This window comes from Ranitomeya imitator, chromosome 4, assembly GCF_032444005.1.
Source record: "Ranitomeya imitator isolate aRanImi1 chromosome 4, aRanImi1.pri, whole genome shotgun sequence".
Lineage (NCBI taxonomy): Eukaryota > Metazoa > Chordata > Amphibia > Anura > Dendrobatidae > Ranitomeya > Ranitomeya imitator.
Window position 1 is genome coordinate 660,159,409 of NC_091285.1, and position 18,590 is coordinate 660,177,998.

At 42.9% G+C, this 18,590-nt stretch overlaps 1 protein-coding gene across 1 annotated transcript in view; it reads left to right on the plus strand.

Annotated features, from left to right (window-relative positions):
* The first annotated feature begins 984 nt into the window (after positions 1 to 984).
* LOC138677168 (intercellular adhesion molecule 1-like) overlaps positions 985 to 18,590 on the plus strand; it is a 45,674-nt gene continuing 28,068 nt past the window's right edge. The window contains exon 1 of the mRNA XM_069767081.1: positions 985 to 1,248. Within this exon, the coding sequence (XP_069623182.1) occupies positions 1,194 to 1,248 (55 nt within the window). The 5' untranslated portion in view covers positions 985 to 1,193. The remainder of the gene's footprint in view (positions 1,249 to 18,590) is intronic.

The following is an 18,590-nucleotide window of genomic DNA, read 5'->3' on the forward strand; positions in this document are numbered from 1 at the left end:
TGTACTTGTTTAGAGTCTATACTTGTTTAGGATCTGTACTTGTTTAGGGTCTGTACTTGTTTTAGTGTCTGTACTTGTTTAGGGTCTGTACTTGTTTAGAGTCTATACTTGTTTAGGATCTGTACTTGTTTAGGATCTGTACTTGTTTAGGGTCTGTACTTGTTTAGAGTCTATACTTGTTTAGGATCTGTACTTGTTTAGGATCTGTACTTGTTTAGGGTCTGTACTTGTTTAGAGTCTATACTTGTTTAGGATCTGTACTTGTTTAGGGTCTGTACTTGTTTTAGTGTCTGTACTTGTTTAGGGTCTGTACTTGTTTAGAGTCTATACTTGTTTAGGATCTGTACTTGTTTAGGATCTGTACTTGTTTAGGATCTGTACTTGTTTAGGGTCTGTACTTGTTTAGGGTCTGTACTTGTTTAGGGTCTGTACTTGTTTAGGTTCTGTACTTGTTTAGGATCTGTACTTGTTTAGGGTCTGTATAAACCTTCGGGTCTGATTAGAAGCCTCATGTGCTGTAAGTTAGACAGGGGTAAAAGTGAAAAGAAACCACTGACATCAACCTCCATAACAATCAACGGACGACTCTCTTAGGCCCTATAGGACTGTATATTAATAATCTATGACGAGCTTGCATTATTTGGGGAATTCCAATTATTCTGACCTGGAAATCCCCCCACCTGCAATCACTTCTCTACCTCCCTTCGGTTAAAAAGCAAAACTGCATGTGTGCGAGACATACAAAGGAGAAGAAGGGTCTGAGAGACAGATTTAGGGAGAGAGATCGGGATATAAGATGAGAGATATTGGGATATAGGATGAGAGACATAGGACAGAGCTGGAGACATATAGGGCAGAGATACTAAGAGATCACAATAGGGTGCAGGAAGTTACTTCTTGTACAAAGTACCCTTGTGATTTCCTATAATTCTCTGCCCTCCCCCATACCACCCCCTGCAACTGAGCTCACTATTGGGGGCTGGCACTGGGACAGACTGCAGAGTCATACACTCATACAGAGAGAACTGGATTTAAGCCTGGAGTAGATAAGAGGGTCCCCCCTAACAGAGGAGATCACAAGAGGGGCATTCTGGGGACATTACATTTCTGTCTTCTTTTCGGCATCCTACACCAAAGTCCTCGCTGTCTCCATATTCACCATTTGGAGTTAACCCTCTGCAGCCCATCTCGCCATGAAGACTTGCCAGATTCTGTTTGCACTGGTTTCTGCTTTACTGATTTACCAAGGTAGGACCAAAAAAGAAAAAAAAAATTGGGCATGGTGGGGGGAGGTAGTAAACATGAGGTCTCTGATTGCCGCCTTTCATTCACACACAATGAATGCTCCCATTGATTTTTTTTTAACCAACCAAACTTGTCTTAGCCCAACTCACCTCATCGTGAGCGTAGACCGTGCTATCGTGATATGAGGGGTTCAAGAGAGGCCTGGATGTCTTCCTGGAGCAGAACAATATTGTATCATACAATTATTAGGTTCTGTAGAAGGACGTAGATCTGGGTATTTATTATGATGGAATATAGGCTGAACTGGATGGACAAATGTCTTTTTTCGGCCTTACTAACTATGTTACTATGTTACTATGTATGTTACTATGATTGGAGAGAGCATATTTCATTCCCAATCCTTCCCACTGATCTTTGTGTATCCACTGATGGATCAGACGGTAGTCTCCGAGATGAATTACAAGATCTCACTGATATATTTTAGATTATTCTTTTTGAGTTGATCACCGGAGAGTAATATAGATCCAGCATTAGAAGATCTAAGCAGATTTCATAAAGATTTATTAATGTCGGAGATGTAGATCCAAATCCTATAATGGTTTGATGACCAATCCAAGATCCATGGATGCCCCCTCAGTAAGTGTGTGGAGTGGCAAACAGTTATGAAGTCCCTAGGACAGTCTTTGGAAAGTTCAGCTTTTCTTCATGGGGACTGCAATTTTAAAAACAGGGGTCTTCCGTCCGGGAGATCCCCTTTTAAAGGTATTTCCACTTAACATTCATCTGTCTCATATTTACTCATCTCTCTTATATACTAGACAACTGTATAGAGGGACTATTGAGAAGAGTGTAGAATAAGGCATTTTGGTGACACTGTGAAAATTTGATTAGTTTTCATCTATATTGCAACCCGCCAACCTTTGGTGTTTGAAATTAATTTTGATCCTTATCCAGACCACCCTAACAAAATACAGACCCCAGACTAGAATATTGAAGGCTCCAAACCAGAACCCTCTCAATACAGCCCTACGACCAAATCGGGCATTATAGGGTCCTCAAATGACATCCACCTTGAAGGGGTTTCACCAAGATTTGAAACAATTCCCTATCCTTGGGGTAGGCGATAGCTTCCTGATTGCTGGGGTCCAACCCCCAGGGACATTCACTGATCCTGAGACCCGGTCAAAGCCCTGTCTGAATGGAGTGGAAGGTTGAGCATGTGAACCTTCTCTCAATTGTCCTTGGGAGATAGTCAAGTGTTATACAGTCCCATTCAGAATGAATGGACTGGTGATACAAAATCTCAACCTCTGATCCATTCCGACATTGGGCCTTCAGAGAACTATTCTCAGGATTGGTGGAAATCCCAGCAGTCGGACCCCAGCAATCAGGTACTTTTGACATATCCTATGGATAGGGGATAACTTCCAATCTTGGTACCCTTTAATGAAGACCATTTCAAACCTCTTAATACAGACCTCCGACCAAATCGGGCATTATAGAGACCTCAAATGACATCCACCTTGAAGGGTTTTCACCAAGATTGGAAACCATTCCCTATCCTTGGGGTAGGAGATAACTTCCTGATTGCTGGGGGTCCAACCCCCTGGGAAATTCACTGATCCTGAGACCCGGTCAAAGCCCTGTCGGACCCCAGCAATCAGGTACTTTTGACATATCCTATGGATAGGGGATAACTTCCAATCTTGGTACCCTAATGAAGACCATATCAAACCATAATGAAGATCGCTGACCAAAATCCCTTTAATGCAGATTACAAACCACCCCAATTAGGAGTCCAGACAAGATCCCCTATTTAAAAAGGCCAACCTTTTACAAATCACCAGAGCAAATAACTCTTACTATGGACCCCAAACCAGAATCCCCTTAAAGAGTCCTATACAATGACCCCCTAAATAGAGACCAGAAAAAAGAACTATCTTTGTACAGATTTCAAGAGTTTAACCTCCTTAAAAGAGAAGCAAAACGAAGATCCCCTTAATACATACCAGAAACAAGAAATCCATAATAGAGACTTCCAGACAGTAGACATAAGACATGTAGCACCCTAGTACAGACCAGAGGTCTGATCCCCCTTTATACAGTTTTCATACCAGACTCAGTTAATTTGTGTACAGACCTCAGCCCTGACCACCCAAATAATGTCCCTGTCTAGAGGTAGATTATAGTTGGTAGAGTCCTCATACCCAAACTCTGGATCCTGGGCCCTACCAAATCCTCAACCTGACCCACCTATTTTTAGAGGCGCTATTCATGGGGCACTGAGTTTTTTTGGACCATGGCCAGAATGTGAGGGCAGAGATCATTTACAAAAATGTCTGTGTCATCCTTACCATTCCGCTTCTACGTTCTACCTTTCGTGCTAGATTGCTATTATGGTCTATTAACCAGGGAGCGTCCGGAGGAAACAAGAATCCAGGAAGATGGAATAAACAGTATTTTTGTTTCTTTAAGAGATAAGTAGACAGAAGTTTCCACTAATATTTTAGGGTCTAGGGTCTGGTTTGCACCAAGCTGTTTCATTGCAGAAAAATAAAAAGGAGCTCATCAGGACAACAAAGCCAATGACCTTACTTTAGAAAAGGCCATTAATATGAGAACTGTAGGGGGTCTGCCTTCGCTGTCTCCTTTATTGTTCAGCAGGCAGTGCTTTCTGTGCAGGTTTAATTTTCGAGGATCAACCACCACTGATCAGATACTGATGGCCTGAAGTACCAGATGGCTCCTTTGTCCTTTGATCCTTATTGGGCCAATTTTGAGACCCAGGGATATTTATCCGCCTGAAAGATCTTTGTGTTATATATGGTGCCAACATACTGTTTTATCTACTATATAAAGCTGAATGTGTGTGTGTATGTGTGTATGTCCGGGATTGGCATCTGCACCGTCGCAGCTACAGCCACAAAATTTTGCACAGTCACACGTCTGGACCCTGAGAGCGTCATAGGCTATATTGTGAGGCGAAATTTTAACCCCGCGCGTTCCAATTCACCAAACAATTTTGCCCCTATCTACATAATGGGGAAAAAAGTAAAAGGAAAAGTGTTGGAGGCGTCGCAGCTACAGCAACAAAATTTTGCACAGTCACACGTCGGGACCCTGAGAGCGTCATAGGCTTCGTTGTGAGGTGAAATTTTAACCCCGCGCGTTCCAATTCACCAAACAATTTTGCCCCTATCTACATAATGGGGAAAAAGTGAAAGGAAAAGTGTTGGAAGCGTCGCAGCTACAGAAACAAAATTTTGCACAGTCACACGTCTGGACCCCGAGAGCGTCATAGGCTACGTTGTGAGGTGAAATTTTAACCCCGCGCTTTCCAATTCACCAAACAATTTTGCCCCTATCTACATAATGGGGAAAAAGTGAAAGGAAAAGTGTAGGAGGCAAATTGACAGCTGCCAGATGTGAACAAGGGGGACTTAAAGAATGAGAGCGATGGCGCCAAAGAGTATATACCGTACAGTTGCTAAGGTGGGGCCCCGACATGAGATACTCACCACACACGGGGATATGAACACACACAAAATGCGCCACACACTACCACGTGCTTGAACACATATTACCCTCAGCACACATTTCACCACAAATACACCAACCTCGCCACATAAAAGTCGAAACACAAAAGTCGCCACTCAAAACACGCGCAGAACTCGCCACATGCAAAAACTAGGCTCTTGCAAGACTCGCCACAAGTGCAAAATTCTCCTCATGAAAAACTCGCCACACGCAAAACTTGCACACGCGGAAAAATTGCCACATGCACAAAAGTTGCAACACATGCAAAAGTTGCCTCACACGAAACTTGCACATACTCAAAAGGCACCACACATAATACTCGCAACGCGCAAAACTCGCCATGCGCAAAACTTGCTGCACACAACTTGCTACACTAACCTGTCACATGTAACTCGACACACAAAAAGTTGCTACACGCATGTTGCCACACAAAACTCATCTCACAAAAGTTGCTACATGCATGTCGCCACACGCAACTCAACACACACAACTTGACAAACGAAACTTGCCCTAAAACACACACAAGTCTGGTATTATCCTTCAAAAATAAAAATCTGATTAATAAGCAGACAAACTACAACAATTGCACCATATAGGAAATACGGCAGCTGTCAGTCACATGACCTGTCTATTATGTGTATGTGTGAGCTAATATATACTGCCAGGGGGAGGGCTTCCTGTTGGCTGGGGATTTATCAGGCTGCCAATTTAGCTTACAAATACTGAGGTAAAAATACTGAGTAAATAACGTGTGAACGAGGTCTAATACAGGAGGAGATGACACACAGGTATATACTATATACAGGGGAGATGACACACAGATATATACTATATACAGGAGAGATGACACACAGGTATATACTATATAGAGGAGGAGATGACATATAGGTACATATATATACAGGAGGAGATGACATACAGGTATATACTATATACAGGAGGAGATGAAATACAGGTATATGCTATATATAGAAGATGACGTGCAGGTATATACTATATGCAGGAGGAGATGACACTCAGATATATACTGTATACAGGGGAGATGACACACAGGTATATACTATATACAGGAGGAGATGACATACAGGTATATGCTATATATAGAAGATGACATGCAGGTATATACTATATGCAGGAGGAGATGACACTCAGATATATACTATATACAGGGGAGATGACACACAGGTATATACTATATACAGGAGGAGATGACATACAGGTATATACTATATATAGAAGGAGATGACATTCAGGTATATACTATATATAGGGGAGATGACACACAGCAGGTATATATATTATATACAGGGGAGATGACATACAGGTATATACTATATACAGGAGATGACATACAGATGTATACTATATATAACGGAGATGACAAACATGTATATACTGAGGTGATGAGGTGAAAATGAGAGGTGTGAGGTGAAAATGAAAAGGTGTGAGTGCAAAATGAGAGAAGTGAGGAAAAATAGTGGAGTGATCAGAAAATGACAGATGTGAGGTTGAAATGACAAGTGTTAGGGGGGAATGAAAGGAGTGAGGAAGAAAATGAGAGGTGTGAGGGAGAAAATGAGAGATGTGAGGGGGAAAATGAAAGATGTGATTGGGAAAATGAGAGGCGTGATGGGAAAATAAGAGAAGTGAGGTGCTATAACTAACCACAGATATTTACTATGCCCAGGCAACGCCGGGCTCTTCAGCTAGTCTATATATATAACTAGCTGAAGAGCCCGGCGTTGCCTGGGCATAGTAAATATCTGTGGTTAGTTATAGCACGTCACTTCTCTTATTTTCCCATCACGCCTCTCATTTTCCCAATCACATCTTTAATTTTCCCCCTCACATCTCTCATTTTCTCCCTCACACCTCTCATTTTCTCCCTCACTCCTCTCATTCCCGCCTAACACTTGTCATTTCGACCTCACATCTGTCATTTTCCGATCACTACACTATTTTCCCTCACTCCTCTCATTTTGCACTCACACCTTTTCATTTTCACCTCACACCTCTCATTTTCACCTCAGTATATACATGTTTGTCATCTCCCTTATATATAGTATACACCTGTATGTCATCTCCTGTATATAGTATATACCTGTATGTCATCTCCTCCTATATAGTATATACCTATATGTCATCTCCTATATATAGTATATACCTGTATGTCATCTCCTCCTGTATATAGTATATACCTGTGTGTCATCTCCCCTGTGTATAGTATATATCTGTGTGTCATCTCCTCCTGTATATAGTATATACATGTATGTCATCTTCTATATATAGCATATACCTGTATGTTATCTCCTCCTGTATATAGTATATACCTGTAGGTAATCTGCTCCTGTATATAGTATATACCTGTGTGTCATCTCCTCCTGTATATAGTATATACCTGTATGTCATCTCCTCCTGTATATAGTATGTACCTGTATGTCATCTCCTCCTTTATATAGTATATACCTGTGTGTCATCTCTCCTGTATATAGTATATACCTGTGTGATCTCCTGTATTAGACCTCGTTAACACGTTATTTGCTCAGTATTTTTACCTCAGTATTTGTAAGATAAATTGGCAGCCTGATAAATCCCCAGCCAACAGGAAGCCCTCCCCCTGGCAGTATATATTAGCTCACACATACACATAATAGACAGGTCATGTGACTGACAGCTGCCGTATTTCCTATATGGTACATTTGTTGCTCTTGTAGTTTGTCTGCTTATTAATCAGATTTTTATTTTTGAAGGCTAATACCAGACTTGTGTGTGTTTTAGGGCGAGTTTCGTTTGTCAAGTTGCGTGTGTTGAGTTGTGTGTGGCGACATGCATGTAGCGACTTTTGTGAGATGAGTTTTGTGTGGCAACATGCGTGTAGCAACTTTTTGTGTGTCGAGTTGCATGTGACAGGTTAGTGTAGCAAGTTGTGTGCAGCAAGTTTTGCGCATGGCGAGTTTTTCGCGTGGTGAGTTTTATGTCTGGTGCCTTTTGAGTATGTGCAAGTTTTGTGTGAGGCAACTTTTGCATGCGTTGCAAATTTTGTGCATGTGGCAATTTTTCCGCATGTGCAAGTTTTGCGTGTGGCGAGTTTTCCATGAGGTGAGTTTTGCACTTGTGGCGAGTTTTGCGTGAGCCTATTTTTTGCATGTGGCGAGTTTTGCACGTGGTGAGTTTTGAGCGGCGACTTTTGTGTTTCGACTTTTATGTGGCGAGGTTGGTGTATGTGTGGTGAAATGTGTGCTGAGGGTGGTATATGTGTTCAAGCACGTGGTAGTGTGTGGCGCATTTTGTGTGTGTGTTCCCACCTTAGCAACTGTACGGTATATACTCTTTGGCGCCATCGCTCTCACTCTTTAAGTCCCTTGTTCACATCTGGCAGCTGTCAATTTGCCTCCAACACTTTTCTTTTCACTTTTCCCCATTATGTAGATAGGGGAAAAATAGTTTGGTGAATTCGAAAGCGTGGAGTTAAAATTTCACCTCACAACATAGCCTATGACGCTCTCAGGGTCCAGACGTGTGACTGTGCAAAATTTTGTGGCTGTAGCCGCGACGCCTCCAACACTTTTCCTTTCACTTTTTCCCCATTATGTAGATAGGGGCAAAATTGTTTGGTGAATTGGAAAGCGCGGGGTTAAAATTTCACCTCACAACGTAGCCTATGACGCTCTCAGGGTCCAGACGTGTGACTGTGCAAAATTTTGTTGCTGTAGCTGCGACGCCTCCAACACTTTTCCTTTCACTTTTTTCCCCATTATGTAGATAGGGGTAAAATTGTTTGGTGAATTGGAAAGCGCGGGGTTAAAATTTCGCCTCACAATATAGCCTATGACGCTCTCGGGGTCCAGACGTGTGACTGTGCAAAATTTTGTGGCTGTAGCTGCGACGGTGCAGATGCCAATCCCGGACATACACACACACACACACACATTCAGCTTTATATAGTAGATTTTCTAAGGGATACTTCCGTCTTTCTGTCTGTCCCGGAAATCCCGCGTCGCTGATTGGTCTCGGCAGCTGCCTGTCATTGCTGCTGCGACCAATCAGCCAAGGGGCACAGTCCGATTAGTCCCTCCCTACTCCTCTGCAGTCAGTGCCCGGCACCATAATAATCCTCCCCTCCAGTCATCGCTTACACAGGGTTAATGGCAGCGGTAACGGGCCGCTGTGTAACGCACTCCGTTACCGCTACTATTAATCCTGTGTGTCCCCAACTATTTACTATTGATGCAGCCTATGCAGCATCAATAGTAAAAATATGTCATGCTAAAAATAATTTTAAAAAACCTGCTATACTCACCATACGCTGCCTTTCCCGCTCCTCGGGACGCTCCGGTGACCGCTCCATGCAAGCGGCAGGTTCCGGTGGCAAGGATTGTATGCGACAAGGACCTGCCATGACGTCACGGTCATGTGACCGCGACGTCATCATAGGTTCTGCTCACACCAGCCCTGGGACCGGAAGCTGCCGATTGCAATGGAGCGGTCACCGGAGCGTCCCGAGGAGCGGGAAAGGCGCCGCATGGTGAGTATAGCAGGACTTCAACGGGCCTTCGGAAGGTCAGTATATGTTTATTTTTTATTTTAAGTCTCTATACTGCGTGGCTCTGTGCTGGGCAATATACTACGTGTCTGTGCTGTATACTCCGTTGCTGTGCAATATACTACGTGACTGGGCAATATACTACGTGGCTGGGCAATATACTACGTGTCTGTGCTGTATACTCCGTCGCTGTGCAATATACTACGTGACTGGGCAATATACTACGTGACTGGCTAATATACTACGTGACTGGCTAATATACTAGGTGGCTGGCCAATATATTAGGTGGCTGGCCAATATACTAGGTGGCTGGCCAATATACTACGTGGCTGGCCAATATACTACGTGACTGGGCAATATACTACGTGGCTGGGCAATATACTACGTGGCTGTGCAATATACTACGTGGCTGGCCAATATACTACGTGGCTGGGCAATATACTACGTGGCTGGGCAATATACTACGTGGCTGTGCAATATACTACGTGGCTGGCCAATATACTACGTGGCTGGCCAATATACTACGTGACTGGGCAATATACTACTGGGCAATATACTACGTGACTGGCCAATATACTAGGTGGCTGGCCAATATACTAGGTGGCTGGCCAATATACTACGTGGCTGGCCAATATACTACGTATATATATATATATACGGATATAATGGAACTAGAGAGAGTACAAAGGAGGGCAACAAAATTAATAAAGGGGATGGGAGAACTACAATACCCAGATAGATTAGCGAAATTAGGATTATTTAGTCTAGAAAAAAGACGACTGAGGGGCGATCTAATAACCATGTATAAGTATATAAGGGGACAATACAAATATCTCGCTGAGGATCTGTTTATACCAAGGAAGGTGACGGGCACAAGGGGGCATTCTTTGCGTCTGGAGGAGAGAAGGTTTTTCCACCAACATAGAAGAGGATTCTTTACTGTTAGGGCAGTGAGAATCTGGAATTGCTTGCCTGAGGAGGTGGTGATGGCGAACTCAGTCGAGGGGTTCAAGAGAGGCCTGGATGTCTTCCTGGAGCAGAACAATATTGTATCATACAATTAGGTTCTGTAGAAGGACGTAGATCTGGGGATTTATTATGATGGAACATAGGCTGAACTGGATGGACAAATGTCTTTTTTCGGCCTTACTAACTATGTTACTATGTTACTATGTTACTATGTTACGTGACTGGGCAATATACTACGTGGCTGTGCAATATACTACGTGACTGGGCAATATACTACGTGGCTGTGCAATATACTACGTTACTGGGCAATATACTACGTGGCTGGGCAATATACTACGTGGCTGTGCAATATACTACGTGGCTGTGCAATATACTACGTGGCTGGGCAATATACTATGTGGCTGGCCAATATACTACGTGGATGGGCAATATACTACGTGACTGGGCAATATACTACGTGACTGGGCAATATACTACGTGGCTGGGCAATATACTACGTGGCTGTGCAATATACTACGTGGCTGGGCAATATACTATGTGGCTGGCCAATATACTACGTGGATGGGCAATATACTACGTGGACATGCATATTCTAGAATACCCGATGCGTTAGAATAGGGCCACCATCTAGTATAACATATCCACGTATATTCCACCAGATCCCAATGGGACTTGTAGTCTGGGTTCTCCATCCAAGACATGTGCTAGGATCAGACTTGTAGAAAGCTGACTGGCTTACATATAGGGCGAAACATGGAGGCAAACAATGGACGGCCATTGCAACCACCATTGGGAATGGATATGAAATCTTCCCTATTTGCCTGGGATATGTGAGGAGGAGATGAGTTATGAATCACGCTCATATGATGGGTCCTGAGATGACCACTCTCGGATGATTGAAGTTCTCCTTAGTCCCAATGATTCACTGTAGTGGCATTGTAAGTATGTATTTCCAAATCTTGACAGAACATCAGGAAGTTTCCATAAAATATAATCATCATATGACCAGTCTACTGGTGAAGTGTGAATCACCTGTGCCTTTGGCAACACCAGTATTGCTCAACTCAGAACAAACCCTTGATGCCCCTTAAGTACCCCTTAAGTACTCACCAAAAATAATGTTACCTTTGTTCCACCCTCCACAGAGAAAAAATGTAAGCTTGCCTAATCCAAACAGTCCTCTTGTGCCTGGATTCAGAACGTGGGTACAGGTGGCACAATGCAGTGACGTTATGGCCTCCTGCTCTACCACAAGGTCCAACGCAACCACCATCATTTGGATGGCATTTTATTTCGAAGAGGAGCTCTCTTGGAGATCCAAAGCACCCGGTCAGAAATCAGGCACCTCTCTGAATACTGATCTCTAGAGCGGTTACAGCTACTTTTTTGGGAGGGATTTTAATTTTACAGATTTGAAAAAGGTTTTCTTTTGTGCCGATATAGCAGAAGGATTCCATTGGGTAGTCCATCATTTCTGTACTAGGTAGTCTTTCAAGTCATAAATTTGCTTCTGGTGGCAAACTTTTTGAAATTTTTCCTATAAAGGTCAATAAATAAGTCCAAAGAGGCTTGGAATGAAGGTGTTTTCAGAAGGTTCTGTATCTGTGTACAGACCGATGAAGATTCACCATGAATCGCTAGGGATTTTCAGGGACTTTGGCAAAGTATAGGAATGGTCACAAAATAAATAATCCTTACTTATGGATCCAATCTATTGCACTTTAGCAATCTCCGCAAAGTACAGTGATGACCATTCAAGCATTATTCATCAGCCAATCACTGTAGCATGTATGTGTGCATGTGTAGCAAGAGACTGTCGAAGCAAATGATTGACTTCATCGGTCAGTTGACGGAAAGTGATGAACATCCATCCATTAGTCACCTGATGGATTAAGTGATTGCTTTTCGGAACATCATCACTTACAGCCCTAAGACCAGTAGAGTCGAGGACTCAGAAGACCACTTTATTGGTTTATACTTAGAATAAACCAATAAAGTGGTCTTCTGAGTCCCCCAATCACCCTTGGACTTCTGTAGACTTCAATAACAAGTTTCTAAACAACGTGAGCACCAGCATCAGTCAACTCCTCATTCCCTCCACATCAAACATCAATGGCCAGTCCTAAATGGCTCATCAACATTAGAGTCCTGCAAAACCACTTGAACCCTCCTTTATAGCGGTCATAGACTTCAATGGGCCCATAAAGTGAAATATTTTGGAATATAGGGTTACGTGCAGGGTCGGATTAATGTAACGGCACATGGAACATGCTCTCCTTTCGGGTCCTTCCTCATGGTTGTTTCGTGAGGGGATCCAGATAAGAGTTAGCATGGTGGCTATACACATTTTTGTCTCCCTATTTGCAAGTGTAGGGGAGTCTCCTGCTGAGACATCCCTAGAACTCTGAAATACTTCATTGGAGATGGTTCTGCACATACAGGGCCACCTCTCTGAAATGTCACCAATATGCTCTACCTATTATCGGGTCGGTGTTGCGACTCAAAGTTAACTTCATCCTATTCTGACGTTGTAGAAGAAACCCCACTGTGGATATTGACCCGAGTTGTGGATTTGAAGCCCTCAGTATCAACAGTAGTATTTTTTACCACTCCGGATTTCCCAACGATTTTTACACTCTGGAAATTCCAAAGGAATTATGCTACATGGGAAATTTTTTTGAAAAGGGACCTGTCACCAAGTGAAAAGTGACAATTTTTTGCTCAACTTTTATTCTTGCTGCTCCCCTGAGTTTTTGGGTTTTTGTATTTTTCTGATCCATCATACGGTTCCATAGATATGGTTTTTTTTATTTAGTGCTAATTTTTAATGGTCTTTATCAAGGAGGCGTGGCTCACGGGATCCTCAGGGGGGCGTGTCTTGTGAGCCACGCCCCCTTTGTAAGGACCATAAAAGTAGCCACGCCCCTTTGTAAGGACCATAAAAAGTAGCACTTAATAAAAAAGCCCATATCTCTGTAACCGTTTGGTGGATTAAAAAAATACAAAAAGCCGAGGACTCAGGAGAGCAGCGGAAATAAAACAAGAGCAAAAACTGTTGGTTTTGATCTGGTGATGGGTCCTCTTTAAAGTTAAGGATGATACAGCTTTATTCTAGAACTGCATGTCTGTGTATTATCAGGTTACAGGAAACCACACATACACCTGGCTATGAAGTTCAAAGCTCAATGAGGTTAGAAAACCAAAAAAAGTGCTTTAGTAAGTCAGTGAAAAGTAGGTAGGAGTATTTAAAACAAGAAAATGATAAGGGTGCCCATACTTATGCACCTGTCAAATTTTGTTTGAATGCAGATTGCACATTTTCTGTTACTACAATAAACCTCATTTCAAGGCAGAAACATTACTGGCTTTTACTGTTATGTGTATTCCCATCTCCAAGATCCTATCTCAATACGTAGTAGGTTTAATAGTAATAATATCAGCAAATACCTCCAATTAGAAATGTAGGATAGTTCTTCTGATTCGCTGTGTCGCTTACCCCATGTGCAGGGCATTGCAGTAGCTTAGATATCCATGGTTACACCCACTAACAACTAACTAACTGTTACTATGTGAGTGGCCATAACCATGGATACGTAAGCTGCTGCAATGCCCTGCACATGAGTGTAAATGACATAGCTAATCAGAAGAACTATACAACGTATCTAATTAGAGGCATTTTCCGATATTATTATTATTACTATTACACCTACTACATATTGGGATAGGATCTTGGAGATTGAAATACCCCTTTAAATATTATTTCCCGCCAAAGGAATTTTTTGACTACAAATAATAATAAAAAAAAAATCACATCCACCACTATATTATCTCAGCTGAGCACTGTGTAATGCGAGACAAATGGCTTCCTCTCCCATGTAATCATCTCATCTTCCTCTCTGGGCCTGGGCTTTGGAAACAATGAGCAAGGGAAGAGCCGGATTGTCAGGATACTGATCATTACCCCAGTTTGTGGGGGGGCAGGGGACTGTATGGGCCACATGTACAGCACCGCACCTTGATCTATGGGGGTTGTATGTGGGGAGGAATGCCCCCTGAGAGCAATGCCTCCATAACATGGCATCGAACAAGTCAAATTCCAGCAAACTCTTACCAGTAGGTAAAGTAAGACCCCGTGCATTTCTATGGTCCCTGTAATACGGCTGTGTGCATGATGCCTCACCTGGTGGACATTCAGGTGAATCTGTACTCTTTCATTGTGGGGGGTCTTAGACAAAGGGATTCACCCCCTCTCTTTAAAGTCCACGTCCATTTCACTCACTGAAACAACCCCTTTAACTATGCGAGCGGAGGGTCCCTCGTGACGGGCGCCAGCATCCAAAGTCCTTCCTGCTTACAATTACATGGGATTTTCCATAGGATTTCACACTCCAGATAAAGATCCATGACTCTTTCATGGCACAACTTTACGGAGGGAAACTGCACAAATCTCCATAGTACGGACAACAAACAAACCCTATCTATAGTCCTACCGGCGTCTCGTGTTACGTCCACCGCCTCGCTACACCACCCGCCATCTACCATTTGTACATTATCAAAAAGAGAAGCTGAAAGGAATGGAGTAAAATGTGACTGCGGGATCTGACTACACACAGCTTTGTAGTCTGTCACCATGGCGACACATAGGGACCAATTCATCACAGCTTTTAGGCCAGAAAAGCATTGTAAAGCTTCGAAAAGCCGCAAATGTTAGCGTTTTCACAGCAATTGGAGCAGTCTGGATGGGGAACGCCCTCGCCCACATGAATTAATGACGGTGTGCAGCCATTTTGTGCTCCAGAAATGCTACTCCAGTCCTTGCGCATAAGGTGAGCATAAGTGTTATCAAACATACGGAATGAGAAGGGGTTGTCCAAGTAGTAGACAACCCCTTCAAAGCCGAAATCCCTGCTGTCGGCATCGCCGGTATATTACACCTGATACTCGACTGCAAGCTGTGGATCTGAGACGACTCTGATCCGGGAGGTTTTAACCCCATGGATCCCGGACTATATCTGTCTCCTAATCCCTCTCTCCAAGTGCACAAGATCTGCCACCTTTAGACACCCATCAGGGTCAAAATATTGTGGTCTATTATTTCTGTGATGACCATGTGGTCAAGTTCCTTAGCGCTACAAAAAATTAAAAAAATAAAAAAATAAAAAAAAAATAGTATAAATAATTGGGATTATTGTCAGTGTCGCCTTGAAATATAAAATTATCAGGGTACTTACTCATCCAACTTCTAATAAAATGTATTAAAAAAGTCACCTATACACCAATGAAAACATGACCTCCTCCTAAAAAAACAACTATCCGTCACGCAGCAAGGGGCGACTTATAGAATAAAGTGACGCGAAAGACTTAAAAATGGGTTTCTGTTCCGTAAAAGTAGTAAAATCTAAGAAAACGACATAATTTGGAATTGCCGTATTCAAACTCACCCACAGAATAAAGTTAATGTTTTCATTGATACCACCACTTAGTAAAAAAAAAAATTAAAAAATGATAATGTTATTATATCCCCAGGCCCCCGTCTGTTCAAAGTATTAAAATATATTCAATTCATTATATGTGACCACAAAATAGGTTCCGTTAGAAAAAAAACAAAAAAAACATACAAATAATAATAAAGGCCAAAAGGAAAAAAAAAAAAAAAAGAGGCCAAAAATTGGTTGTGGCAGTAAGGGGTTAATCCAGAGCGGTTGTAAATTTGCGCTTGGGGTCCTATTATTGGGGGTGAGATTTGGGATGCTGCGCTCCATGGGAGAGGGCATCCGGAGTATGTGCGGTATGACAGGCATCTCATGGGAGTTTCGATCAGGACTAAACACCAGTGAGGCCAGCTGCTCCGCCGGTCGGTCTACCATGGACCTCGCCGTTGGATCATTTTCAAGTTCCTGTTCGTAAATTTATTATAAAACTTGTTTTTCTAATCCCAGGAGCCCCCCAGATCCTGTTTATTAGGCAATCCATGCATGTGTCGAACAGGGGACTCAAACATATTTTTCGAGCACGCCGAAGACACTCGGTTAGCAACGGAGCATGCTGAGATAACACCTCACCCAGCACGTTCGCTCATCACGAATCCCCAGCGATCAGCTACTTATAACTTTGTGGATAGGTAATAATTCGCCCCTTTAAAGGGGTCAGAAAATGACTTATTGTTTACATCAGGGTTTTGCGTTCAATGAATTTTTTTTTTTTTTTTTAATTACTCGCCGTTTTTTTTTTTTTTACGATCCATAAAACAAAAATCTAGAATTATATTTCACACTGACCATTGGGGCTTTTTTACACTCTAATTTCCCGATGTTTCAGGAAATGCACATGTACATTAGCAGCAATAGTCTGGCTCAGATTCTTTGTTTTGTATTGAAGCCTTTAATGAGCGTGTGCAAATGTCATCCTGAAGGGAAGGAGAGCAGGAGAAGATGTGATATTGTCTGTTGTGATTGGTGGAACCTGTGTTATCAGCTGTGATTGCTGGATCCTGTGTTTTCAGCTGTGTATAAAGGTCAGGGGGCAGACATAGACAGAAAGGGGTCCTGTGCATGAACAGTATGTGAGACCTTAAGATCCAATAGTCCATCATGATGCACAACTGCACCTGTTTTGGAAGTGGCAGTGGTCCCCTTATCAATGACACGTTTTCCTCTGATGAAGGTGTTACCTGTCCTTGTACTCCTGCCTCTGCTGATAATGAGTCAGCTGAAAACTCGTCCTGAAAGAACAGGAAATGTGAATGTAAAATAGGTCATTTTCTGATGACACATTCCCTTTAAATCCCCCAATGAAGCGTATACGACGTCTGTGAGCCTCCTTGGTTACACTGCAGACCCCAGCGTCGTGTAACATCTGCGAGTTCTCCGTATAATCCTCTGTCCCAGATATCGTCGTTCTCAGACACCACCATTTCCTGGGACGCTGCCCTCAGCGGTGGCCCACTTATCACACTACGGGGTCTTCAGTTCAGATGCAGCCCCTTACTTACCTACAGTGGTCTTTATTTCTTTATTACAGTCGCTGACCCTAATGCGCCGTTTTTACGCAGCCCATGACTTTGCGGATAGCTGTTCCCCCTGCCCTCTCGCCCCCAAGATATCAGCCGAAGTGTCAGATTATTTCATAATGTCCAAGTTACTTATAAGGGGGCTTTTTTTTTTTGTTATAGGCGTGTATTTGGGTACAAAGCTCATTTTTGGAATTTAACTACATTACACAATTTTCACCGTTTGACATTTACCGGATCTTTATTTCCCTGCACATTATGCTCTGATGAGATCTGTGGTGATAAATCGGCTGAGATGCCTGTCAGAAAAGTACAGATAAAAGTTACAAACAGCCTGTCGGACCGTCATGGCGAGCTCACTGATGGAGCCTCAGTTGACTCATTCTCCAGCCAGCCATAGACAGCGCGGCATAGAAGCTATCCTGGCATGTGTTGGAAGATCCGAGAGGAGGAGATAAAGCCGTCGCTCTTTTCCTATTCCTGTACACACCGATATGTCAGTTACGCTCCTGTGATCATGCGCTCCACACCCTTTACCACCCGCGCAGAGGCATTGATTGACAGTGGTCCGGGACTAGTCCGGTGATTGCCGAGACAAATAAATTCTGCTTTTAAATCCATTTTGGGCTAATGCCAGCACCACTAAAGGGGTTGTCTGCAGCCTGGTGAATCCTCACATTGCGTACCGAGCGCAGTGTCAGGATTCTACCGGGTCGGAGCGGGCATCATGTGACCGCAAGATTGAGATATGCATATTCCTGGCCACATTCTGACTAGACGTTTGTGGCCTCGTTCAATACACTTTTATTGAACAAGGACGCGTAGGTCAAGTCAACTCCGGAGAATCCTGACAGCGCGCACAATGCTCACTGTGAGGATTCACAAGTCTGCAGTTACATTGGACAACCCTTTAAAGAGCACATTAGGAGGATGATAAAGCGCCTTTAATAACTTCTTGGGGGTAAATCCTGATGACAAATTCCATTTAACATTTTTTATTCTATATTTGAGCACGGACAAAAGTTTTTCACCAACATAAAATAGAGTTTTCTTTAAAGGGGTTTTCCAGGCGAGATGATTAAGGTCTGGCTCTCTTCCATTCCGAGAGGTTCTTTGGGGGGCGGCGCCGGCCAATCAAAACATGACTGTGGCGTAAAGTTCTGTGGTACACGCCCAGTTAGATGAAGCGAAATGATGCATCATTATTAACAGGGGGGATAACTTTGGAACTGAGGGGCACAGAAGACAAAGAAAAACCGTTCCAGAATCAGCGGTACCTGAAGAAGG